This window comes from Rhinatrema bivittatum, chromosome 8 (genome assembly GCF_901001135.1).
Source record: "Rhinatrema bivittatum chromosome 8, aRhiBiv1.1, whole genome shotgun sequence".
Classification (NCBI taxonomy): Eukaryota; Metazoa; Chordata; class Amphibia; order Gymnophiona; family Rhinatrematidae; genus Rhinatrema; species Rhinatrema bivittatum.
This window is the reverse complement of record NC_042622.1, coordinates 134300778-134319996: the sequence shown is the minus strand read 5'-3', so window position 1 is coordinate 134319996 and position 19219 is coordinate 134300778. Positions and strand designations below refer to the sequence as shown.

Genomic DNA, 19219 nt, shown 5'->3' with positions numbered 1-19219 from the left:
CTGGAGCCCCTTTTTAAAAATTGGCATCACATGGGCCACCATCCAGTCTTCTGGTACTGTGACTGTTGTAAATGATAGGTTGCAAATCACCAGAAACTCGACTATAATTTCATGTTTAAATTCTTCAGGAGTCTAGGGTGAATATCATCCTGACCTGGTGATTTGTAATTGTTTACGGGCCGATACAGTAAAAGTCGCGGGAGAGCGCGCGCACAGGCCATTCTCCTGTGCGCGCGATTCTGTATTCAAATGAGGGCCCACGGCAAAAAGAGGTGCTAGGGACACTAGCGCCTCATTTTGGACAGGAGCGGCGGCTGTCAGCGGGTTTGACAGCCGACGCTCAATTTTGCCGGTGTCGGTTCTCAAACCCGCTGACAGCCACGGGTTCGGAAACCGGACGCTGGCAAAATTGAGCATCCAGTTTTTGAGCCATGGGCCAATTTCAAATTTTTTTTTTTTAACTTTCGGGACCTCCAACTTAATATCGCCTACCTTTGGGTAGGCACTAATTTCTGAAAGTAAAATGTGTGGCTTGGCTGCACATTTTGCTTTCTGAATCGCGCGGGAATACCTAATAGGGCCATCAACATGCATTTGCATATTGCAGGCATTATTAGGTTTGGGGGGGTTGGACGCATGTTTTCGACGCTATTACCCCTTACTGAATAAGGGGTAAAGCTAGCGCGTCGAAAACGCGCGTCCAATCGCGGGTTAACAGTGTGCTCCGCCGGAGCGCACTGTACTGTATCGGCCTGTTAGCCTTGTCAATCTGATTTCTTACATTCTCCTGTTTCACTGTGACTTCGTTTAGTCCTCTGAATCATTGCTATCAAATATGTTTTCCAGTGTGAATCAACCTTGACACCTTCATCAGTAAAGACAGAGGCAAAGAATTCATATAGTTTTTCTGCTATTTCCTTGTCCTCCCTCAGCACGTCTTCCCCTCTGTCATCTAGGAGCCCAGCTGACTCCCTCACAGGCTTTTTGCTTCAAATGTTAGATGTTGTTATAAAGATAAAGAAAATACAGTTTATAGCTTTAAATAAAATATGACAAATCTTTGTGAAACACACTGGAGACTGATATTAAATGTTTATAACAGCTTGCCTAAATTTGCAGGTTGTTACACGCCTAAATCACATCAATTTTAAAAGCAAAGTTAGATGTGTAAATTTTGCTTTGAAATTTTTCCCATGGAAACTACTCACACAACTTACACCTGCTACTTAGCTTTTTATTTTTTTAAATACAAACCCTGCCCAGCCTTCATCCCTGGAATGCCTTTTGCCAATGTGCTTAAAGTTGCATGTGCACAGGGTGTATGTGTGTAATTTTTATGTGCATATCGGCTGTGCAGTTTTCAAAAAGGGCTATTTCTGCGGGTGAAAACACCGTTTTACCCACAGATGTCCCTTTAAAAATTACCCTCTATAGGCAGAGCTCTTAGTTTCTTGCAGGAGCTTAGGAGTAGATTCTGTGCCAATTCAGCGCTGTTTTCCTAAATTTCAGTTATTTTGCATATTAAATCATGCACATTTATTTTGAATAATAAAAATAATTTTTCAACCTTCATTTGTGTCTGAATAATGTGTTTATTTTGTGCTTTTTGGGAGTTTTATGGGTGGGGAACCTCAGGAATCGATGTGGGAGAGGAAGGATCTTAGTGATTTATTTATTTATTTATTTATTTTATTTATTTAACAATTTTTATATACCGGCATTCGTAGGACACATCATGTCGGTTCACATTTAACTGAGAAAGGAAATTACAATGAACGAGGATAGAGAGAGTCAACGATATTACAATGAACTAGGAACAAGGATAGAGAGAGTCAACGAGCAAGGATACAACTTTGTAAAACGAACTGGATGATGATTATGCATGTTAAGAGTAGGTATGCATCAGGATGTAAAGGATGCATGTACCCTTAAGAACTTAACATATGAAATTATTTACAATAATAATATTAAATGTAGGGGCAGGGAGAAGGGGAAGGGGGTAGCGAGGAGGGGAAAGGAGAGGAGGGGGTAGGGGTATGGGAGAACGTTAAGGCAATGGCGCTTTCAAGGAAAGGCTGTTTGTAGGAAGAGAGGGGAGAGGTAGGGGAGAGGCAGCAGGGTGCTGGGGAAGGGTGGGGGGAGGGAGCAGGGGGGGAGCTGGGAAGGTGAGGGAGCTAGAATGGTAGGGGAGAGGGGGGAGCTGGGAATTTTATTTATTTTGGGATGGCGAAGGGGAGGTTGAGGAGGGGGTGTGTAGGCTGAGCGGGAGCTGAGTAAGTTCGAGACAAGACAGTGACTAGGATTGGGAGGAGTTGGGGTAGGCCTGTTTAAAGAGCCATGTCTTGATTCCTTTTTTGAAATGGCTCAGGGACAGTTCTAGGCAGAGTTTAGCAGGAAGGGAGTTCCAGAGGGTAGGACCCGCAATGGAGAAGGCTCTGTCCCGGGTAGTGGTAAGGTGCCCAATTTTGAGTGAGGGGGTTTGAAGGGTGCCAGCGAGGGAGTTTCTGGTGGGGCGATTAGTTTGACGGAAATGTGGCATATCCTCAAGCCAGGGGGAGTTGTTTTTGTATAATGTGTTATGGAGGATGGTAAGTGTTTTGTATTGGGAACGGTAGGAAATGGGGAGCCAGTGGAGATCCTGTAGTATGGGAGTGATGTGGTCAGTTTTCCTGGTGTTTGTTAAGATTCTAGCCATAGCATTTTGGAGGATTTGGAGGGGTTTAATAGTGGAGGCAGGTAGACCTATGAGAAGGGAGTTGCAATAGTCGATTTTAGATAGTATGGTGGTTTGCATAACAGTGCGGAAGTCGTGGGCGTGGAGGAGGGGGCTTCAGTTTTTTGAGGGTTTGAAGTTTAAAGAAGCCCCCTTTTAGCAGTGATTTAATGTGAGATTTGAAGCTTAGCTGATTGTCAAGGGAAACTCCTAAGTCTCTGACACTGGGTGGTAGTGTGTAAGCTTGTGAGGCGTTTTGATTCATTTGGTGGATCGCGTCGATTGATTGATTTGTTAGGATAAGGATTTCTGTTTTAGAGGCATTGAGTGCAAGGTGGATATTGGAGAGGAGAGAATTGATGGATGTCAGGCAAGTTTCCCAATATTGCAGGGTTTCAGTAAGGGATTTCCGAATGGGAATGAGTATTTGTACGTCGTCTGCATATAAGAAAAATTTTAGTCCTAGTTTAGAGAGAAGGTGGCAGAGTGGGAGTAGATATATATTGAAGAGGGTGGACGATAAAGAGGAGCCTTGTGGTACGCCTTGTGTAAGGGGAATGTGAGCGGATTCAAAGTTATCAAGTTTGACTAGGTACTTTCTGTGGTCAAGGTATGAGGAGAACCAGGATAGGGCTGTATTTGAGATGCCTATCTCCGCTAACCGTGATAATAGGATTTGATGGTTCACGGTATCGAAAGCACCCTTCCCACCCTTCCCACCCTTTAAGAAAGGGTGGGAAGATGAGGAGGAGAGAGAGGAGAGGAATGCTTCTCCTAGTGCCATCCTGACCCCTTCTTTTTTCTCCTCACCCCTAGTTATCACCCCATCTCTCTTCCCTTCTTTGCTCTGGTCGTCTTTCATTCCCGCTCTCTCATCCAAGTGTGCCAGCACGCACTCCCACGCTCACCCTCCCTATAGTTCCTCTTTCACACACCTCCCAGCTTCCCTTTCTCACAAGCCACTTCTTTCCCCCCCCCCTTTTTTTTTCTTTTCAAACCTCCTCAACCCTGCTTCAGCCCTCCTGATGCTTCTGCTCCATCCCACCCTGCCCATGCTGATCAGGCGGCAGGAAACTAGGAGAGTGGCAACGTGTTGGGCCATGGCCGCCTCTCATGCTGCCTGGGAGTTTTGCTGCTGCTTTAAAGTGTGCGGGGCACTGTACCGCTTTACATTTTACACTTTACATATTTCTAACCACTGCTCAAAGTGATTTACAATGGAATGAAAGCTGACATTCCAAGCCTAACTGCATCCCAATGCATCCTAACTGCATCCCAATGATTGAACAAATCATTGAAAGCAGTCTTCGGACTCCGAATGGCAAAAGAAGACGATGCAGCCCAAGATGCTGCCACCCCTTCTTCTCTTCCTTCTGCCTGATCGGTGGGTGGGGGGAATTGGTATGGGGGTTGGGAAGGGATTTACAGGTGTCACCAGATAACCTCCCACTCACTGACTCAGCTTGGGCCCTGGACTCCTGCAGCAATTCCGTGGGAAGCAGCAAATTCAACAGGAAGGGACTTGTTTGTATTTTGTGATCCTTGCTGCAGATTCATGGGAGAGGAAGGGACCCCGATTCTGGGACTGGCCTGGCAGCGTAGCCCTACAGAATACACCAGACTTCTGATCCAGGGCCCAGTCGCCACAAATGTTGTTGTGACTTTGAACAAATCAGGAAAGGAGCACTATCAGTAAATTTCGAAAACTCCTAACTTTCTTGTGTTTTGGTTTGTTTTTTTTTTTTTAAGGAGGTTTTGCTTACCATTTTCACCTCATACAGGGGCCGATGTAATAAGGAGCACTAGGCTGAGTGCACATCATGTTTACTCCCATTTGTGCTCACATTTTTGTGCACTTTACTCATGATTTAGTAAGGATAGTAGTCCTCTGTGTAAATCCCATGTTAATGAAGGCATTGGCTATCACTCCCTAATGCAGGAAGGCTCATTAAAGCCCTGAAGGCTTAATCAAGGTTTTTGTTTTTTTCTTTTGTTAATGTTGGAAATGAAATTTTTCTGAGGTGGCATCAAGTTAATTCTCATTTCTGGGGTTAGTGTTAGCCTAACTCCTGGGTCAGACAGAGAATAAAAATTAAATTTCTAAGCCTAAAAAGAACCGTTTTAAGGGTGGGATACCAGAGCCAGGGGACTCTGCCCCAGACCCCCTTCCTTCACCCCGCCCCTCCCTCTATACTTTTCTGGTGCAGCTTTCCATTTATAAGTGTACAAATTGTTTTATCTGCAATATTCATATTGGAGCTGATAAAGTAAGGCTGAGAATGTATTGTGTGTGCCATGCATTTGCATACCATTTGCTTACTGCATTGGGAGTTCTTTCAGCACAGGAAGAAGTTGTGCACTAAAATTTAGTGCACATTTCTTATTCATGCTTTTTATTACATTGGCCCACAATTTATTCTGTATCTTTCATGACAACCATACCTTTTTTGCTTTTATTTAAAACATTTCTCCTGGGTCTATTAGTGGGCTATTTGTACTGCACAGGACGCACAGAATCCTGATGACTCAGCTCTCAAGCCCTTCTGAACATTACAAGTCTCTGAGGGAGGACCCATCAAAAGCTTTAAACAATTTCACCTTGGAAATGACAAGCAAGTCAGAATGAAACTGAGTGAGATTCAATGGCTTTGCTTCCCTACCAATAGAAGATGCTGCTGATGGCATATCTTCCTCCTCAAATTGGGATTGTTAGTTACACTTCCTATTGCAAAAACGAAGTGGTTTGTGCTGTATGGTTTTTTTATTTTAATTCATATGCCACTTTTCCAAAATAGCTAACTGCAGTATATAATATAAAAAAAAATATTGCAGTATAATTAGAATAAAACATCATCCAAATAATTTTCCATGCATAAAAAACCAAAACTCAATAATGCAAAGTAAATATTAAAACCAATAAAACAAAAATATTGCCCCTTAAAAATAAGTCAACCCATAAAACAGAAGAGTAAATTAGGATTTGAATGTCTGATGGTATAACTGTTTTCACTGCCTATCTAAAAGGTCTGGATACCAACTTGCTTCCCTGGGACTGTGTTCCGTTTTGCCTGCCCTCATAAATCTTCTCTCTTTTTTCATGTTGGAATACAGAGTAAACTCTTCTGTGCTGGCCACAGAGCCATAGAGGGTGTGTGTGTGTGTGTGTGTGTGTGTGCGCGCATACATATGTAACACCTCGATGAGCCGCTGGAAAATCATTCTCTCCATGGCTAACCTCTCTGACTAGATTCAATCCTTTAATGCTATCTTCTGCCAATCTGGGGTTGCACTGCTTCTTTGTAAGACAGGGCTTCCCAAATGGGGTCACAAGTGCTTCAAACAGCAGTGCTCTTTGAGCCAGCATGCATTCACAGGCCCTGGAGTAGCACTACCCTTACATGAGTTCTGTGGGAACAGGAAACTCTGCATGAGGAGGGATCAGAGCTGCTGCAGGGCCTGTGAGCTTGCTCTAACTCCTAACCCCTATGCTGACTACTACTGCTGGTTGCAGATCACAATTAGGCTTGGAATGGGCCCTGAGAGGAGGGGAAGGCAGAGTATGTATGGGCCAGTGGAGATTGCCATTTCTCCTCTCTCCACACACACCCCACTGAACATACCCAGTGTTGCCCCTGTCATCAGCCTGTCTTCTTCCCACCACTGATCTTAGCTAGGGCAATGTTTAGAAGAGGGGCTGTTTGAAGGGAGAGAGCAAATGCAGGAGGGATTTGAGGGTTGGAGAGTGAGAGAGGAGAAATGACAGAAGATAAACTAGGGAATGTAAAGGAGGAGCTGGGCAGAGGGGATCAGCTGGGGGAGATGTGAGAAGGGTTGGAGGGGATGCAATGAGGCTGGGTGAGAGTGAGGAGGGAATGGGGCATGGCATGAGAGGGAGAGAATAATAGACGATTAGTTGAGGGTTATGAGAAGGGCTTGGGGTGAGAGAGGATCAGCTGGGTGGTTACAAAAATGGCTGGAGGGAGTAAGAGAGGGAATGTACAATATAAAAGGGCATCAGCTGAGGAGGCAAAGGTTGAAAGAGGAGGTTCTCAGAGGGGGGTGGAGGTTGAGAAGAAGGGTGGAGGATGAGATAGGGGATCAGCTGGATTGCAGGGAAGGTGAGTGTACCCTGCTAACTTTTATTGGTTTGTCCTCTGAGCTCATGAATTTTTTAAGTATTAAAATGGGTTATACTTGCTAAAAGTTTAGGAAGCCCTGGTGTAAGAACAGAGGTGGCATCTCCATGATGGATAAGGAAGACCATACCTATGAACACAGTGCTACTGGCTAAGCTGCAAGCCACAAATTCAAATTTTAGTTGTTTCCCAGCCACACAGTTTTATTGGAGCTAGTTTTTCCATTATTTATTTATTTTTATATACCGGTGTTCAATTTTACATATCACATCGGTTTACATTTAAACAAAATTTGCAGGAACTCATGCATTACCTTTGTCAAATACATTAAACATTCAACTATGGGGATTGTTAACAAGGGATATAAAAGAACATGGGGAATGGCTAACACTACGGGATGCACGAAGGGGTGCACAAAGGGGAGTGCCCCTTTGTCACACGACGCCTGGTGTTCTGGCGCTGTTTAAAGTCCGTCACAGTCCTCAGTGACGTCAGAGGGGGCGGGTCTCCCGATTGAGGATCACTCACCGCCCCTCCCCTCTCAGTTTCCAGATGGATTCTTTCACCATTATTTTTCTTTCTTTCTGTCTTTCTCATCACTGTTAGTTATTTCAGGGAGCCCGGTGGTGATGGTGTGTGGCATCCCTGTGCGCAGGCACCCGGTGTTCTGGCGCTGTTTGGCAAACTAGATGATCCCCTAGCACAGAGGTATTCAGTTCCAATCCTTGAGGACTACAAAAAGTTATTTTTTCAGGCTATCCTAATGAATATGCATGAGAGAAATTTGCATGCATACTGCCTCAATTGTGTGTAGATCTCTCGTGCATGTTTGTTATGGATGGCCTGAAAACCTGATCCATTTACAGCCCTTGAGGACTGGAAGCGAATACTAACGCACTAGATTTCCACAATTTTCAAAGTAGAATCGGTACTCTAGCCCAGGGGTCCCCAACCACCGGTCCGCGGACCAGGACCGGGCGGTTGGGGTTTTTTTGCCAGTCTGCGGTGCCGCCAAGCACCGGCAGGTGGGTTGCGTGCTCCCGGTCTCTCCCGCTGCTCTTCCTTCCCTGCTGCCGTTGCTGCCGGGCTATCAGCACGTTCAAGCCCAGTGGGAACGGCAGTGGTGCTAGAAGAAGCTGTGGCACCCACGGCTGGCCTTTTCTTCTTCCCGTGACCCGGAACAGGAAGTGATACACAGAATGGTGCGCAGGAAGGATAAAGGCCATGCCATGTGAAAAACTAGCAGCGGCGGCAGCAGCATCTGCCCCCAAGCAATCAAAGCAGAGGATAATCGGGAAAGGAGACAGCAGCATGAGCCTCCCGTGGCCGATGGGATTCTTCTTTCTTGGCCTGCGGGGGCTGGAGGAGGAGGCTGCTGCAGCTACCATTTGTGCTCGGGGGGAGAGATAGAGAAGCAGCCAGCCAGCCTGCCTGTATGAGATTGAGAGAAACCGGTCAGAGAGCTGATGTGTGTGTATATTGAGAGACAAAGGAAGTGATTGGTCAGGGAGATGACTGATGTGTATGTGAGAGTGTGAGGTATTAGTCAGGGAGGTGACTGTGTGTGTGTGTGTGTGTGAGAGAGAAAAAGCATGGAAGTGAGAAATCTGGGTATGTGAGAAAGCATGGGAGTAAGAAGCCTGGTGTTGTGGGGGTGTGTGAAAGAAAGCATGGGAGTGAGAAGCCTGTGTGTGTGTGTGTGTGTGCATGCATGAGAGAGACTGGTTGGTAAGGTGACGGTGTGTGTGAGAGAAAGAGACTGGTGTATGTGAATGTGAGAGAGAGAATGTGATTCAGGGAATGAGAAGCCTGTGCACGTGGAGAGTGAGCATGGACATGAGAGAGACTGGTGTGTGTGTGTAACAGAGAGAAAGTGATTATGGGAATGAGAAGCCTGTGCATGTGAAGAGAGTGAGCATGGGAGTGAGAAACCTGGGTGTGTGTGACACTCAGCATGGGAGGGAGAAGCCTGTATATCTGAAAGAGAACATGGGAGTGGGAAGCCTGTGTGTGTGTGTGTGAGAGAGAGAGAGAAAGTGATTTCATTTCATTTATTAAAATTTATTGATCGCCTACCACAGGGAGGCCTAGGCGATTTACAACATTAACATACATAATAAAAACATAAAAATAACAAATACAATAACACACGAATTGCATATGTTTCACAGAAATAGACAATCTCATGTAAATAAAATGAATAATCAATCACCCAAAGTATGTAACATAATCCTCACATCTGTAAAGGTATTACTTCTGCTGGCAGCACTCTAGAGTATGTTATATGCACGCTGGAGAAGGTACTCTTTCAATGACTGTCTGAACTTTTTTGCATCATCCAAAGACCTGAGTTCAAATGGAATGAGATTCCATTGTGTAGGCGCAGCAATGGAAAAAGAGGTCTCACGAGTACTATATAAGTGAGCTTGTTGAACAGAAGGAACTTCTAGCAGATTCAATTGAGCAGAGCGTAAGCATCTTACTGGTTTATAAATGCATAGAAGGGCATTTAGCCAGTAAGAGGAATCTGAAGTTAACAACTTAAAAACAACCATAGCTATTTTGTAAGTAATGCGTTCAGTAATTGGTAACCAATTCAGATTGTATAAGACTGGAGAAAATATGATCACACACGCTTCGAATGAGATACTAGACGCGCAGACCGAATTAAGTAATAATTATAACGAATGTAGTGTCATTTTAGGAAGACCAATGAACAAACTGTTACAATAATCGAAGTGAGGAAAGATGATCGCACAAGTTAAAATCAGGAAATCTCGATCAAATAACAATTGCCTTAACCCTGCAATAAGACTAAGTTTGAAAAATCCACTTTTAATAAGAGATCTAATGTGAGGACGAAAAGACAAAGTGGGGTCAAGTAAAACTCCTAAACTCCTGTATGGGTTTATCTATAGTGAATGAGATGTCGTCAATGCGAATTGAATCATGAGAAGGTGTACAATGAGGACGATGGATCAATACAATATTGGTCTTGTTGGTATTAAGCATAAGTTTGTTTTGTTTTAACCATCGCTTAATTGAATCTATGCACAAATGCAGGGTATCAGAAGTAATTTGCCATGACTGTTGTACCTTTAATATAGAACTGAATGTCGTCCACATAGATTTTAAATCCATCAGTAATGATGGACAACAATTTTGCAATGGGGCCAAATAAATGTTAACATAGCCGACAAGGCAGAGCCTTGTGGGACCCCAGCTTTTAATGATTGAGAAGATGACGATTGAAAATTGAACCTGACCGTTTGAGACCGATCTGACAAATAACTTTTAAACCAAGTAAGTACTGTCCCAGATATACCGCATTCCTGCAAACGATACAACAAAATCTGATGATCAATAGAATCAAATGCGGAAGTAATGTCAAGAGACACTAACAAAAACTGATCACCTCTATCAAGATTCCTTTTAAGAGAGTCAACAAGTGAGATAAGAAGTAATTCTGTACTGAAACCACGACGAAAGCCGAATTGATGCGGACTCAAGATCTCATTAGTGTCCATAAAGTCAGTCAGTTGTTTAAGAACAATACCTTCAATCACTTTCACTAATATAGGAAGAGAAGAAATAGTGGCAATTTGATTAACTATAGGCCTATCTAAATTTGCCTTTTTTAATAAAGGTTTCACCACTGCCGATTTCAAAGCCTTAGGTAATGTACCCACTGACAATGAAGCATTCACAATATGTGTGATAGAGGCTTTCAAAAGGACAAAGATTTCTCTGAAAGTAACTGTTGAGATATTCAAAATGGGACAAGTGGTGTTATTCAATTGTGAAATTACATTCAGAATTTCCATAGAGGAAACTAAATCAAACTCTGTCCAAATAGCAGCATTACCACTCATAGAGTGACTGAAGGGAACATTCACATCTTTAAAATTCAGCAAAAGATTTTCTAACTTAACTGCAAAATGTTTTGCAAACATATCAGCTGAGAGAGAAGCAGAGTCAAGGCTAAATGGTTTCGGTACATATGATAACTTACGAACTAAATTAAATAGAGCTTTCGGGGAATTACCTAATTCATGTATTTTTTTTGGAATAATATTCCTTTTTAGCAGTTAAAGTATCCAATTGATATTTGGCTAAAGCCTCACGAAAAGCTAACACATTTTCACGAGAAGGGTGATTAGAACATTTACGTTCCAATTTCCGTAGACATTGACGGGATAACATTAACATTATGAGAATGAGAAGCCTGTGCATGTGGAGAAAACAAGCATGGGAGTGAGAGACTGGTGAGTGTGTGTGTGTGTGTGTGTGTCTGTGTGTGAGAGACACAGAGAAAGTGATTATGAGAGTGAGAAGCCCATATATGTAAGTAGAACACGGGAGTGTGAAGCCTGTGTGTGTGTATGGCATGAGAGAAACTGTTCAGGAAGGTGACTGGTGTGTGTGTGCCAAAGACTGTTTGGGAGATGATTGGTGTGTGAGAGACAGAAACTGGTCATGGGGGCATGACTGGTATGGTGTGTGTGTGAGAGACATGGGCACTAAGGAAGAGGACCAAGAGTATAGAGCTTAGCTTCTACTGCTGCTTCTGGTGTGTGCCATGGCCTGCATGGAAGGGGGAGTAGGAGAGCTGCTGGAGGGGGCAAGTAAAGGTGGCTTTTTAGGTTTATTTTTCTTGATTGACTGCCATTTTAATTATGTGATGTCTGCTTTTTTGAAATATTTTATTGGTGTTTGGAGAATGTTTAATAGTTTTTATGAGTTTTTAATTGTTGGATGTTATTCTGTTCATAGCTGTTTTTAAACATTTATTCTGCTTATTAGTATAGTTTTACAATTATTTCTGTGTGGGGATCTATAGCTGCTTGCTAGTTTTGTTTTCCTAATAAGAGGTGTATTGGTTTTTAGGACCTGATTTAATATTTGTAGTGTTGCCTTTTCATAGATAGGGTTGCTCCTGTTTGAGTGTATTCCATAGTACAGGTGTAAGTGTGTGCGGATTAGTTTATGTGCATTACTACAGATCCTGGGAGTATGTTAGGTCGGTTCTGTGTTTGTTACCGAGATGAGATATATTTTACTAGCATGTTTGTATCAGTCTTATTTGTTGTGTTTTCTCAAGAGGACATGCATTGGTAGTAAACTGCTGTCTTTTCTAAGTAGGGCTATTGAGCTTAGAAGTAGAAGGAGTTTGAGTTGCTGTTACTGAGATGACACCAGAACCAGAATATCTTTTTTGTAGGGTGAGTTGTATGGGGAATGTCATAATTCTGCTTTACATCCATTATTGTGGGTCAGGGGGTTTCCCGTGGATGCAAACTGTACTTTTACATCTAGCCCTGTGACGATCATGGGTCAGTGTGTCATGCATGTGAGAACCTATGGTGAGTTGTCACATTCACATTATAAATGTCATAATTAAATAAGTATGCACTAAAATCCGCCCCACCCCCACCCCGCCCTGCCAGGCCATGGAAAAATGGTCTTGCTTGAAGCCGGTCCCTGGTGCAAAAAAGGTTGGGGACCACTGCTCTAGCCAGTATCGCAAATCTAGGGCAACAGAAAACAGCCCTCTGGTTAATGTTCTAGCTCTTCCCCTCCCAGATAGTGTTCAGGGAACAAGTGGTGAGCCTTCTGCAGACAGAGCAGAGCAAATAAAAGCCACTTTGTTCCCTAATCCAGCCCCTCTCCTGTTGTCCCCCTTTCCTGCTCCTGCTATACAGGCAAATGGAGGGGAGGGAGTGAGGCTGGAGTGGACAGAGTAGAACAAAGAACAAGAACATCTACATGCGCTCCCCATATCAGGGTGGATGACCACAGGACTGGTAGATAGTGGCTCTGATGCCCTAGTGAATAATGACACAAGTGCAACACCGATGAGTGCTCCCTAATTTATCCCCATCCCTCCTGTCTGTAGGTAACAGGAAACTGAAGCGGGTAGAGAGTGAAGAAGAGTTTAGTTTTTCTCTGCATATTTCCACTTCTAATTTGTGGGTACTTATTCTGTGTTTTGAGGGTCTGTGTTCTGTATAAGTGACTGAGATGAGATACCGTATTTGGAAATCATTTTGTATGATGAATAGTACGTGGAAACATCCTAGTTCAGCCCAGCCAGCTATTTGAGAGGTTACCTTCAGCCAATGCAGCATGGATTTCTTTTTATTTATATATTTTTAATTGACATTTTTTGCAGCCTACCCTGAAAAATCAGATTACAAGTTCAACAGACACGGACATAAATTTTTGAAACATTTTGATTTTATCCGAGGACAAGCAGGATGACAGTCTTCACATATGGGTGATCTTATCCAATGGAGCCCGGCATGGAAAACTTATGTCGAAGTTTCTAGAACTTTGACTGAGCCTCTCTGAATAGGCCCAAGCATGCATTATACCACCCATCCACATGGAGTCCCTTCAATCTTACTTTTTCCGCAGAGCCCAGTGGTTTGTAGTTTGCGAGTCTCGAACTTTTTTTTTTGTTTGTTTTTTTCCCTTCAGTCTCTCTCTTTTGGAAGTTTCACTGACAGGATTTGCTTTTCGTCAATGCTGGGTCCCTTTGTTTCCTTTGGTATCATCCCTAGGTAGGTTTTTTGTTTCCAAAAAGTTTCCTTTGGCATTTTGAACCCCTGGGATGGCAGTGCATTCGGTGCCCACTGGCCACCGCCATTGATCTTGATCTTGCATCCCTTTCATTTTGCGACTTGTCCACAGGGTTCCAGCAGTGCCCTAGTGTGTGAGGACCATATCTATCACAGATCCCCTATGCTTGGGGGCATTGCATAACGTCCAGGGTTGCCATAGATGTGCCAAGATGACCTCAAGACACTGGACTCATCTAGAGAAGATGGAACAACTCTTCGGGTACTGGAAGACTGATGCATCGGCTTCAACATCAAGGGACCTTGGAGCTTCACTGATGGCCATCGAGCCATTGACATTGGGACCATCAGCTTTGTCTGTCAGTGGCCATTAGGGACTCCGGAGATAGGCCATTGCCTGGCTCTTCCAGGTCAAAGATGGGATCGGGTTCCTTTTCAGCCTTGGCACCGGGGAGTGGGCATGCCGAGCATTGAGGGAAGCCAAAGAAACATAAACATCTGTCCCTATTGATGCACAGGGTTGCTCTGGCTTTTTCTGAGAAGCCCCCAAGATGACCCTGTAGTCAGGATGGCTCATCCTTCACAGTTCTCAGGGGTTTTCTACGGCCTCCATCAGTCTAGACAAACCGATAGCTAAAACTAGATTGTTGGGCTTCATAGAGAGAGGAATAACCAATAAGGAAAAGGTGGTAATGCCCTTTGAACAGGTCCTTGGTGAGGCCTCACCTGGAGTACTGTGTTCAGTACTGGAGCCTGTATCTAAAAAAGGATAGAGACAGGATGGAGGTGGTCCAGAGAAGGGTGACCAAAATGGTGTGGGGTCTCCATTGAAAGACTTATGAGGAGAGGTTGAAGGATCTAAATATCTATACCTTCGAGGAGAGGAGGTGCAGGGGAGATATGATACAGACCTTCAGATACCTGAAAGGTTTTAATGATGCATGAAATTTGAACCTTTTCTGTTGGAAAGGAAACAGTAAAACTAGAGGGTCACAAAATGAAACTCCAAGGGGGAAGACTTAGAACCAACATAAGGAAATAGTTTTTCATGGAGAGGATGGAGGATGCCTGGAATGGCTTTCCAGAAATGGTGGTGAAGGTGAAAACATGTTACTAGCAAAAGTAACATGGGATAGAATTAGTTTTTGGGTACTTGCCAGGTTCTTATGGTCTGGATTGGTCACTGTTGGAGACGGGATGCTGGGCTTGATGGACCCTTGGTCTAACCCAGTATGGCATATCTTATGTTCTTAAAAGAGCATGGGTTAATAAACACTGTGGAACCCTAGAGGCTAGTGCATGATAATGAAGATAAGGGTGCACAGGGGTAACCTGCACAGACTGACTGTTGGTACCCTTAACTGAAGGCATGGAGGATTACTGCCCTTAACCAATTAGCCTTGAAACTTTTGATGTAACTACAACATCTCTCTCTGCTTTGATGGTGGGGGGTGGAGGGAGGGGTATTGGATTCTGAAGACAGCCAGTGTTGGGCTGTACAGGTTACCCCTCAATGGGGGAAACCTGTATGGCATGGCAGTTACTACCCTTAACAGACACATTGGGGTAACCTGCATGGAATGGCAGTTAATACCATAAGAAACTTGCTGGGAAGACTGGATGGACCATTTGGTCTTTTTCTGCCAACAATACGATATTATTATATGTTAATATGTTGAGAGATTGATCCTGCAAACCTTTGACCTCTTAGAGGATGTCTCATGTCCTTATAGCTTCCAGAAAGCCTTCCACTAGAAAGTCCTATGGACTGAAGTAGAAGAGGTTTTCCTTGTGGTATGTGCAAAGGGCCCTAGACCCTTTCTCCTGCTCAACATAAAAACTGATTGACTACCTTCTACATCTCTCTGATGCTGAGGTCAAACCAACTGAGATAGGGTTCATCTTAGTGTGATTGGTGCATATCACCATTGTGTAGAAGGTAAGCCCATCTCTGTTCAGCCTATAGTTGCACATTACATGCAAGGCCTGCTTCTTATGAAGCCTCCCTTAAGGCCTACTACTGTGTCTTGGGACCTCAACATGGTGTTAGCTCAGATGATGAAAGCTCCTTTTGTGCCACTGTGCTCCAGTGACCTGAAGTACCTGGTGACGGTTGGTGAGCACTAGACTTTAGTGACTTATCCACCTTACACTGAGTTTTTCCATGATACGATGCATATGCAAGACCATTCTAAGTTCCTGCCTAAGGTGTTGTCTGACTTCCATCTTAACCAGTCAGTTGTCCTTCCAACATTTTTTCTGAGGCCTCAGGCTCACCAAGGTGAACAAGCTCTGCACAGTTTGGACTTCAAGAGAGTCTCCACTTTCTATCTGAAGTGGACATAAGCCTATAGATAGTCTACGCAGCTTTTTGTTTCTTTTGATCAGCACAAGTTAGGGCTTGCCATTATCAAGTTGGCTAGCAGACTGCATCTCCTTCTGTTATGCCCAGGTGGGATTGCATCTTGTGGATTATGTCAAGGCTCACTCTGTCCAAGCTATGGCAGGGTCTGTGGCTCACTTGCGAGTAGGCCCCATTGAGGAGATCTGCAAGACTGAAACATGGAGTTTCGTCCACTCATTCATATTGCATTGCTGTTTGGACAGGGATGGCTGACGTGACAAGTTTGGCCATTCTGTCCATCGGAACTTGTTTGATGTGTAGAACCCAAGTCTGATCCCATCTGGGGCCCATTGTTTTTGTTCAGGCAGGCTCCCTCTTAGTATATTTAAATATATACAAAAAAGGCCTGTTGCAAACAAAAATATAGTTATTGGTGCCCATTGGCACCAGTTGTTTCCCTTGTTGGGGGACCAGCTGTAGCTAGGGATTCATCCATGTGTCTGGATTGCCATTCTGCTTGTCCTTAGAGAAAGCAGAGTTGCTTACCTGTAACAGGTGTTCTCTGAGGAAAGCAGGAGATTAGACCTCATGAAATCCACCCACCTCCCTGTGGAGCTGGGTCTCCACTTCATGGTGGGTTTTTTTTTTTTTTAATAATTCTGTTATTAGACTGAAGGGACCATGCATGGTATAATGCATGCTCCGAGAAGCTCAGTCAAAATTCTGGAAATGTTGACATAAGTTATCCATGCTGTGCTTCATTGAATGATGTCATCCATGTGTGAGGACTGACTTCCTGTTGTCCTCATAAACCCCCTTGTTACAGGTAAACAACTCTGCTTTATCTGCTGTCACTATGTTGCTGTGTGTGTGTAACAGTTTAATATTAAAAAAATGTTGTCCAATTATGTTTTTACAGGATTGTTCTGGGAGGAGTGGTGCTGGGGTCATGATGGTGGTTATATTATCAAAATCTTCGGGGAGAGGGTGTGGATGGAGGGGTAGTCTATGGACCTGAAAATGTATTTAAGGATGAGGGTGTAAGGCTGAAAGTTTGCCTAGAGTGCCTTATGCCCTTGCATTGGTCCTAAGTCTTATGCATTATTGGATATCTCTGAATCATCCATTGAGAATGCTGACTATTTTTGTGATCTGTTTGTATCCTATGGATGGTATCCAGTTTTCTTTTCTTCCCTTGATGGCAGAATTTTATTTGTATTGCTAATTAAGTAATAATGGTTAATGAAAGCCCTGGAATTCAAACTGGTGCCAGGTGTTCAGCACAGGGGATCAGATCAGAGTCTGAGAACAGGCAAGGTCTAAAGTTCTAGGATGATCTTAATTAGGGTCATTTGATAGTCATGTATAATCATCAGATGTAGCTTTTTGTATTCTAAATAGCTTAATAGGCTGTAATAATAATCTCCAGATCATATATATTCTGTTCATGCTGTAATAGCTTTATGACTCTTCCAGTAGGGCATTAACTGCAAGAACAATTCCATTCTTCATCAGTTTTTATGATTTCGATATTAGTAAAGCAGAGTTAAAGTGTAGGCCTGAATTTGGGTTGTTTTGATGCTGTACCTTTCTAACTGTGTACCCTTATTCTTCCTCCAGGTTTCCGTCAGGTTTCCCAGAATAAGGTGGCGGTGCTGCTTCTGGCAGGGGGGCAGGGCACTCGGCTGGGGGTGACCTATCCAAAAGGAATGTACAATGTGGGGTTGCCCAGTGGAAAGACGCTGTATGAAATCCAGGCAGAGAGGATCCGCAAAGTGGAACAGCTTGCGAGCAAGAAATATGACATGAAGGTTACTGTGCCGTGGTCAGTACTTTTCAAACATATCACATGGGGCTGGGGGAGGGGAGCATACTACTCCTTCACTTGGGCAGTTTACTAATTTAAGCAGTTAGATAAAGCAGAAATGCAAAACGATCTCAAGTTGCTACGTCACCCAGGTCAAACCGAAGAGCCTGATCCAGTCCCAGTTTTGCCTCTCCTTCCTCCAACTGCTTGCATGGAGATATAGTTCTTATTTCCTTAATAAAAATAGAACTTTATCTTCATATAAAATGTGAACCAAATGGGATGAAGACATTGGGGTAGATTTTCAGAGCCCTGCTCGCCTAAATCCGCCCAAAACCGGGCAGATTTAGGCGAGCAGGGCCCTGCGCGCCGGGAAGCCTATTTTACATAGGCCTCCCGGCGCGCGCAGAGCCCCTGGACTCGCGTAAGTCCCGGGGTTCTCGGAGGGGGGCGTGTCGGGGGCGTGTCGGGGGGCGGGCCCGGTCGTCGCGGCGTTCCGGGGGCGTGTCGGCAGCGTTTTGGGGGCGGGTACAGGGCGTGGCTACGGCCCGGGGGCGTGGCCGCGCCCTCCGTACCCGCCCCCAGGTCGCGGCCCGGCGCGCAGCAGGCCCGCTGGCGCGCGGGGATTTACGTCTCCCTCCGGGAGGCGTAAATCCCCCGACAAAGGTAAGTGGGGGGTGTAGACAGGGCCGGGCGGGTGGGTTAGGTAGGGGAAGGGAGGGGAAGGTGAGGGGAGGGCAAAGGAAAGTTCCCTCCAAGGCCGCTCCGATTTCGGAGCGGCCTTGGAGGGAACGGGGGGAGGCAGCGCTGCTCGGCGCGCGCAGGCTATACAAAATCGATAGCCTTGCGCGCGCCGATCCAGGATTTTAGTGGATACGCGCGGCTCCGCGCATATCTACTAAAATCCAGCGTACTTTTGCTTGAGTCTGATGCGCAAGCAAAAGTAGGCTGATCGCGCTTCTTTTAAAATCTACCCCATTGTTTTGGGGAGGCTGGGTTGGGTAAAATTCATGTGGTGGTAGCTATGGGCATAGTTATGAGAATGCCTTTTGTGTTGTGTTTATATGTTTGGTTTTTAAATTTATTTCTTGGTAACCCATTGGGTTCTTTGTAAAAGGCTAATAATTTTATGGACTTTTCCTCCAGGAACTTGTCCAAACCTTTTTTTAAACCCAGCTCCACTGATTGCCTTTACCATATCCTCCATTAGTGAATTCCAGAGCTTAATTATGTGCTGAGTGAAAAAATATTTTCTCTGATTTGTTGTAAATATGTTACTCAGTAACTTTATGGAGTTTACTCTAGTCCTTTTATGTTTTGAAAGACTAAACTGACCATCTATTTATTCCTACTCTGTTTCCTATCTTTTAACCAGTTTGCAACCCACAATAGGACACTGCCTCCTGTCCCATGACTTTTTAATTTCCTAAGGAGTCTCATGAGGGATTTTGTGAAATGCCTTCTGAAAAACCAAATACACTCTATCCACTTGCTTTCCATTATCCTTGTACTCGTTAACCTCTTCAAAAAAGTAGCAGATTAGTGAGGCAAGTTAAATCCATGTTGCAGTGTCCCATTAAATCATGTCTATCTCTCTTTTTTTCTATAATTTTATTCTTTAGAATAGTTTATATGATA

The 19219-nt window shown here is 44.1% G+C and overlaps 1 protein-coding gene across 1 annotated transcript in view; it reads left to right on the top strand.

The window, feature by feature from the left end:
* UAP1L1 (UDP-N-acetylglucosamine pyrophosphorylase 1 like 1) overlaps positions 1-19219 on the top strand; it is a 65435-nt gene that overhangs the window by 4536 nt on the left and 41680 nt on the right. Inside the window, 1 exon segment of the mRNA XM_029614230.1 lies at positions 17395-17599. Within this exon segment, the coding sequence (XP_029470090.1) occupies positions 17395-17599 (205 nt within the window).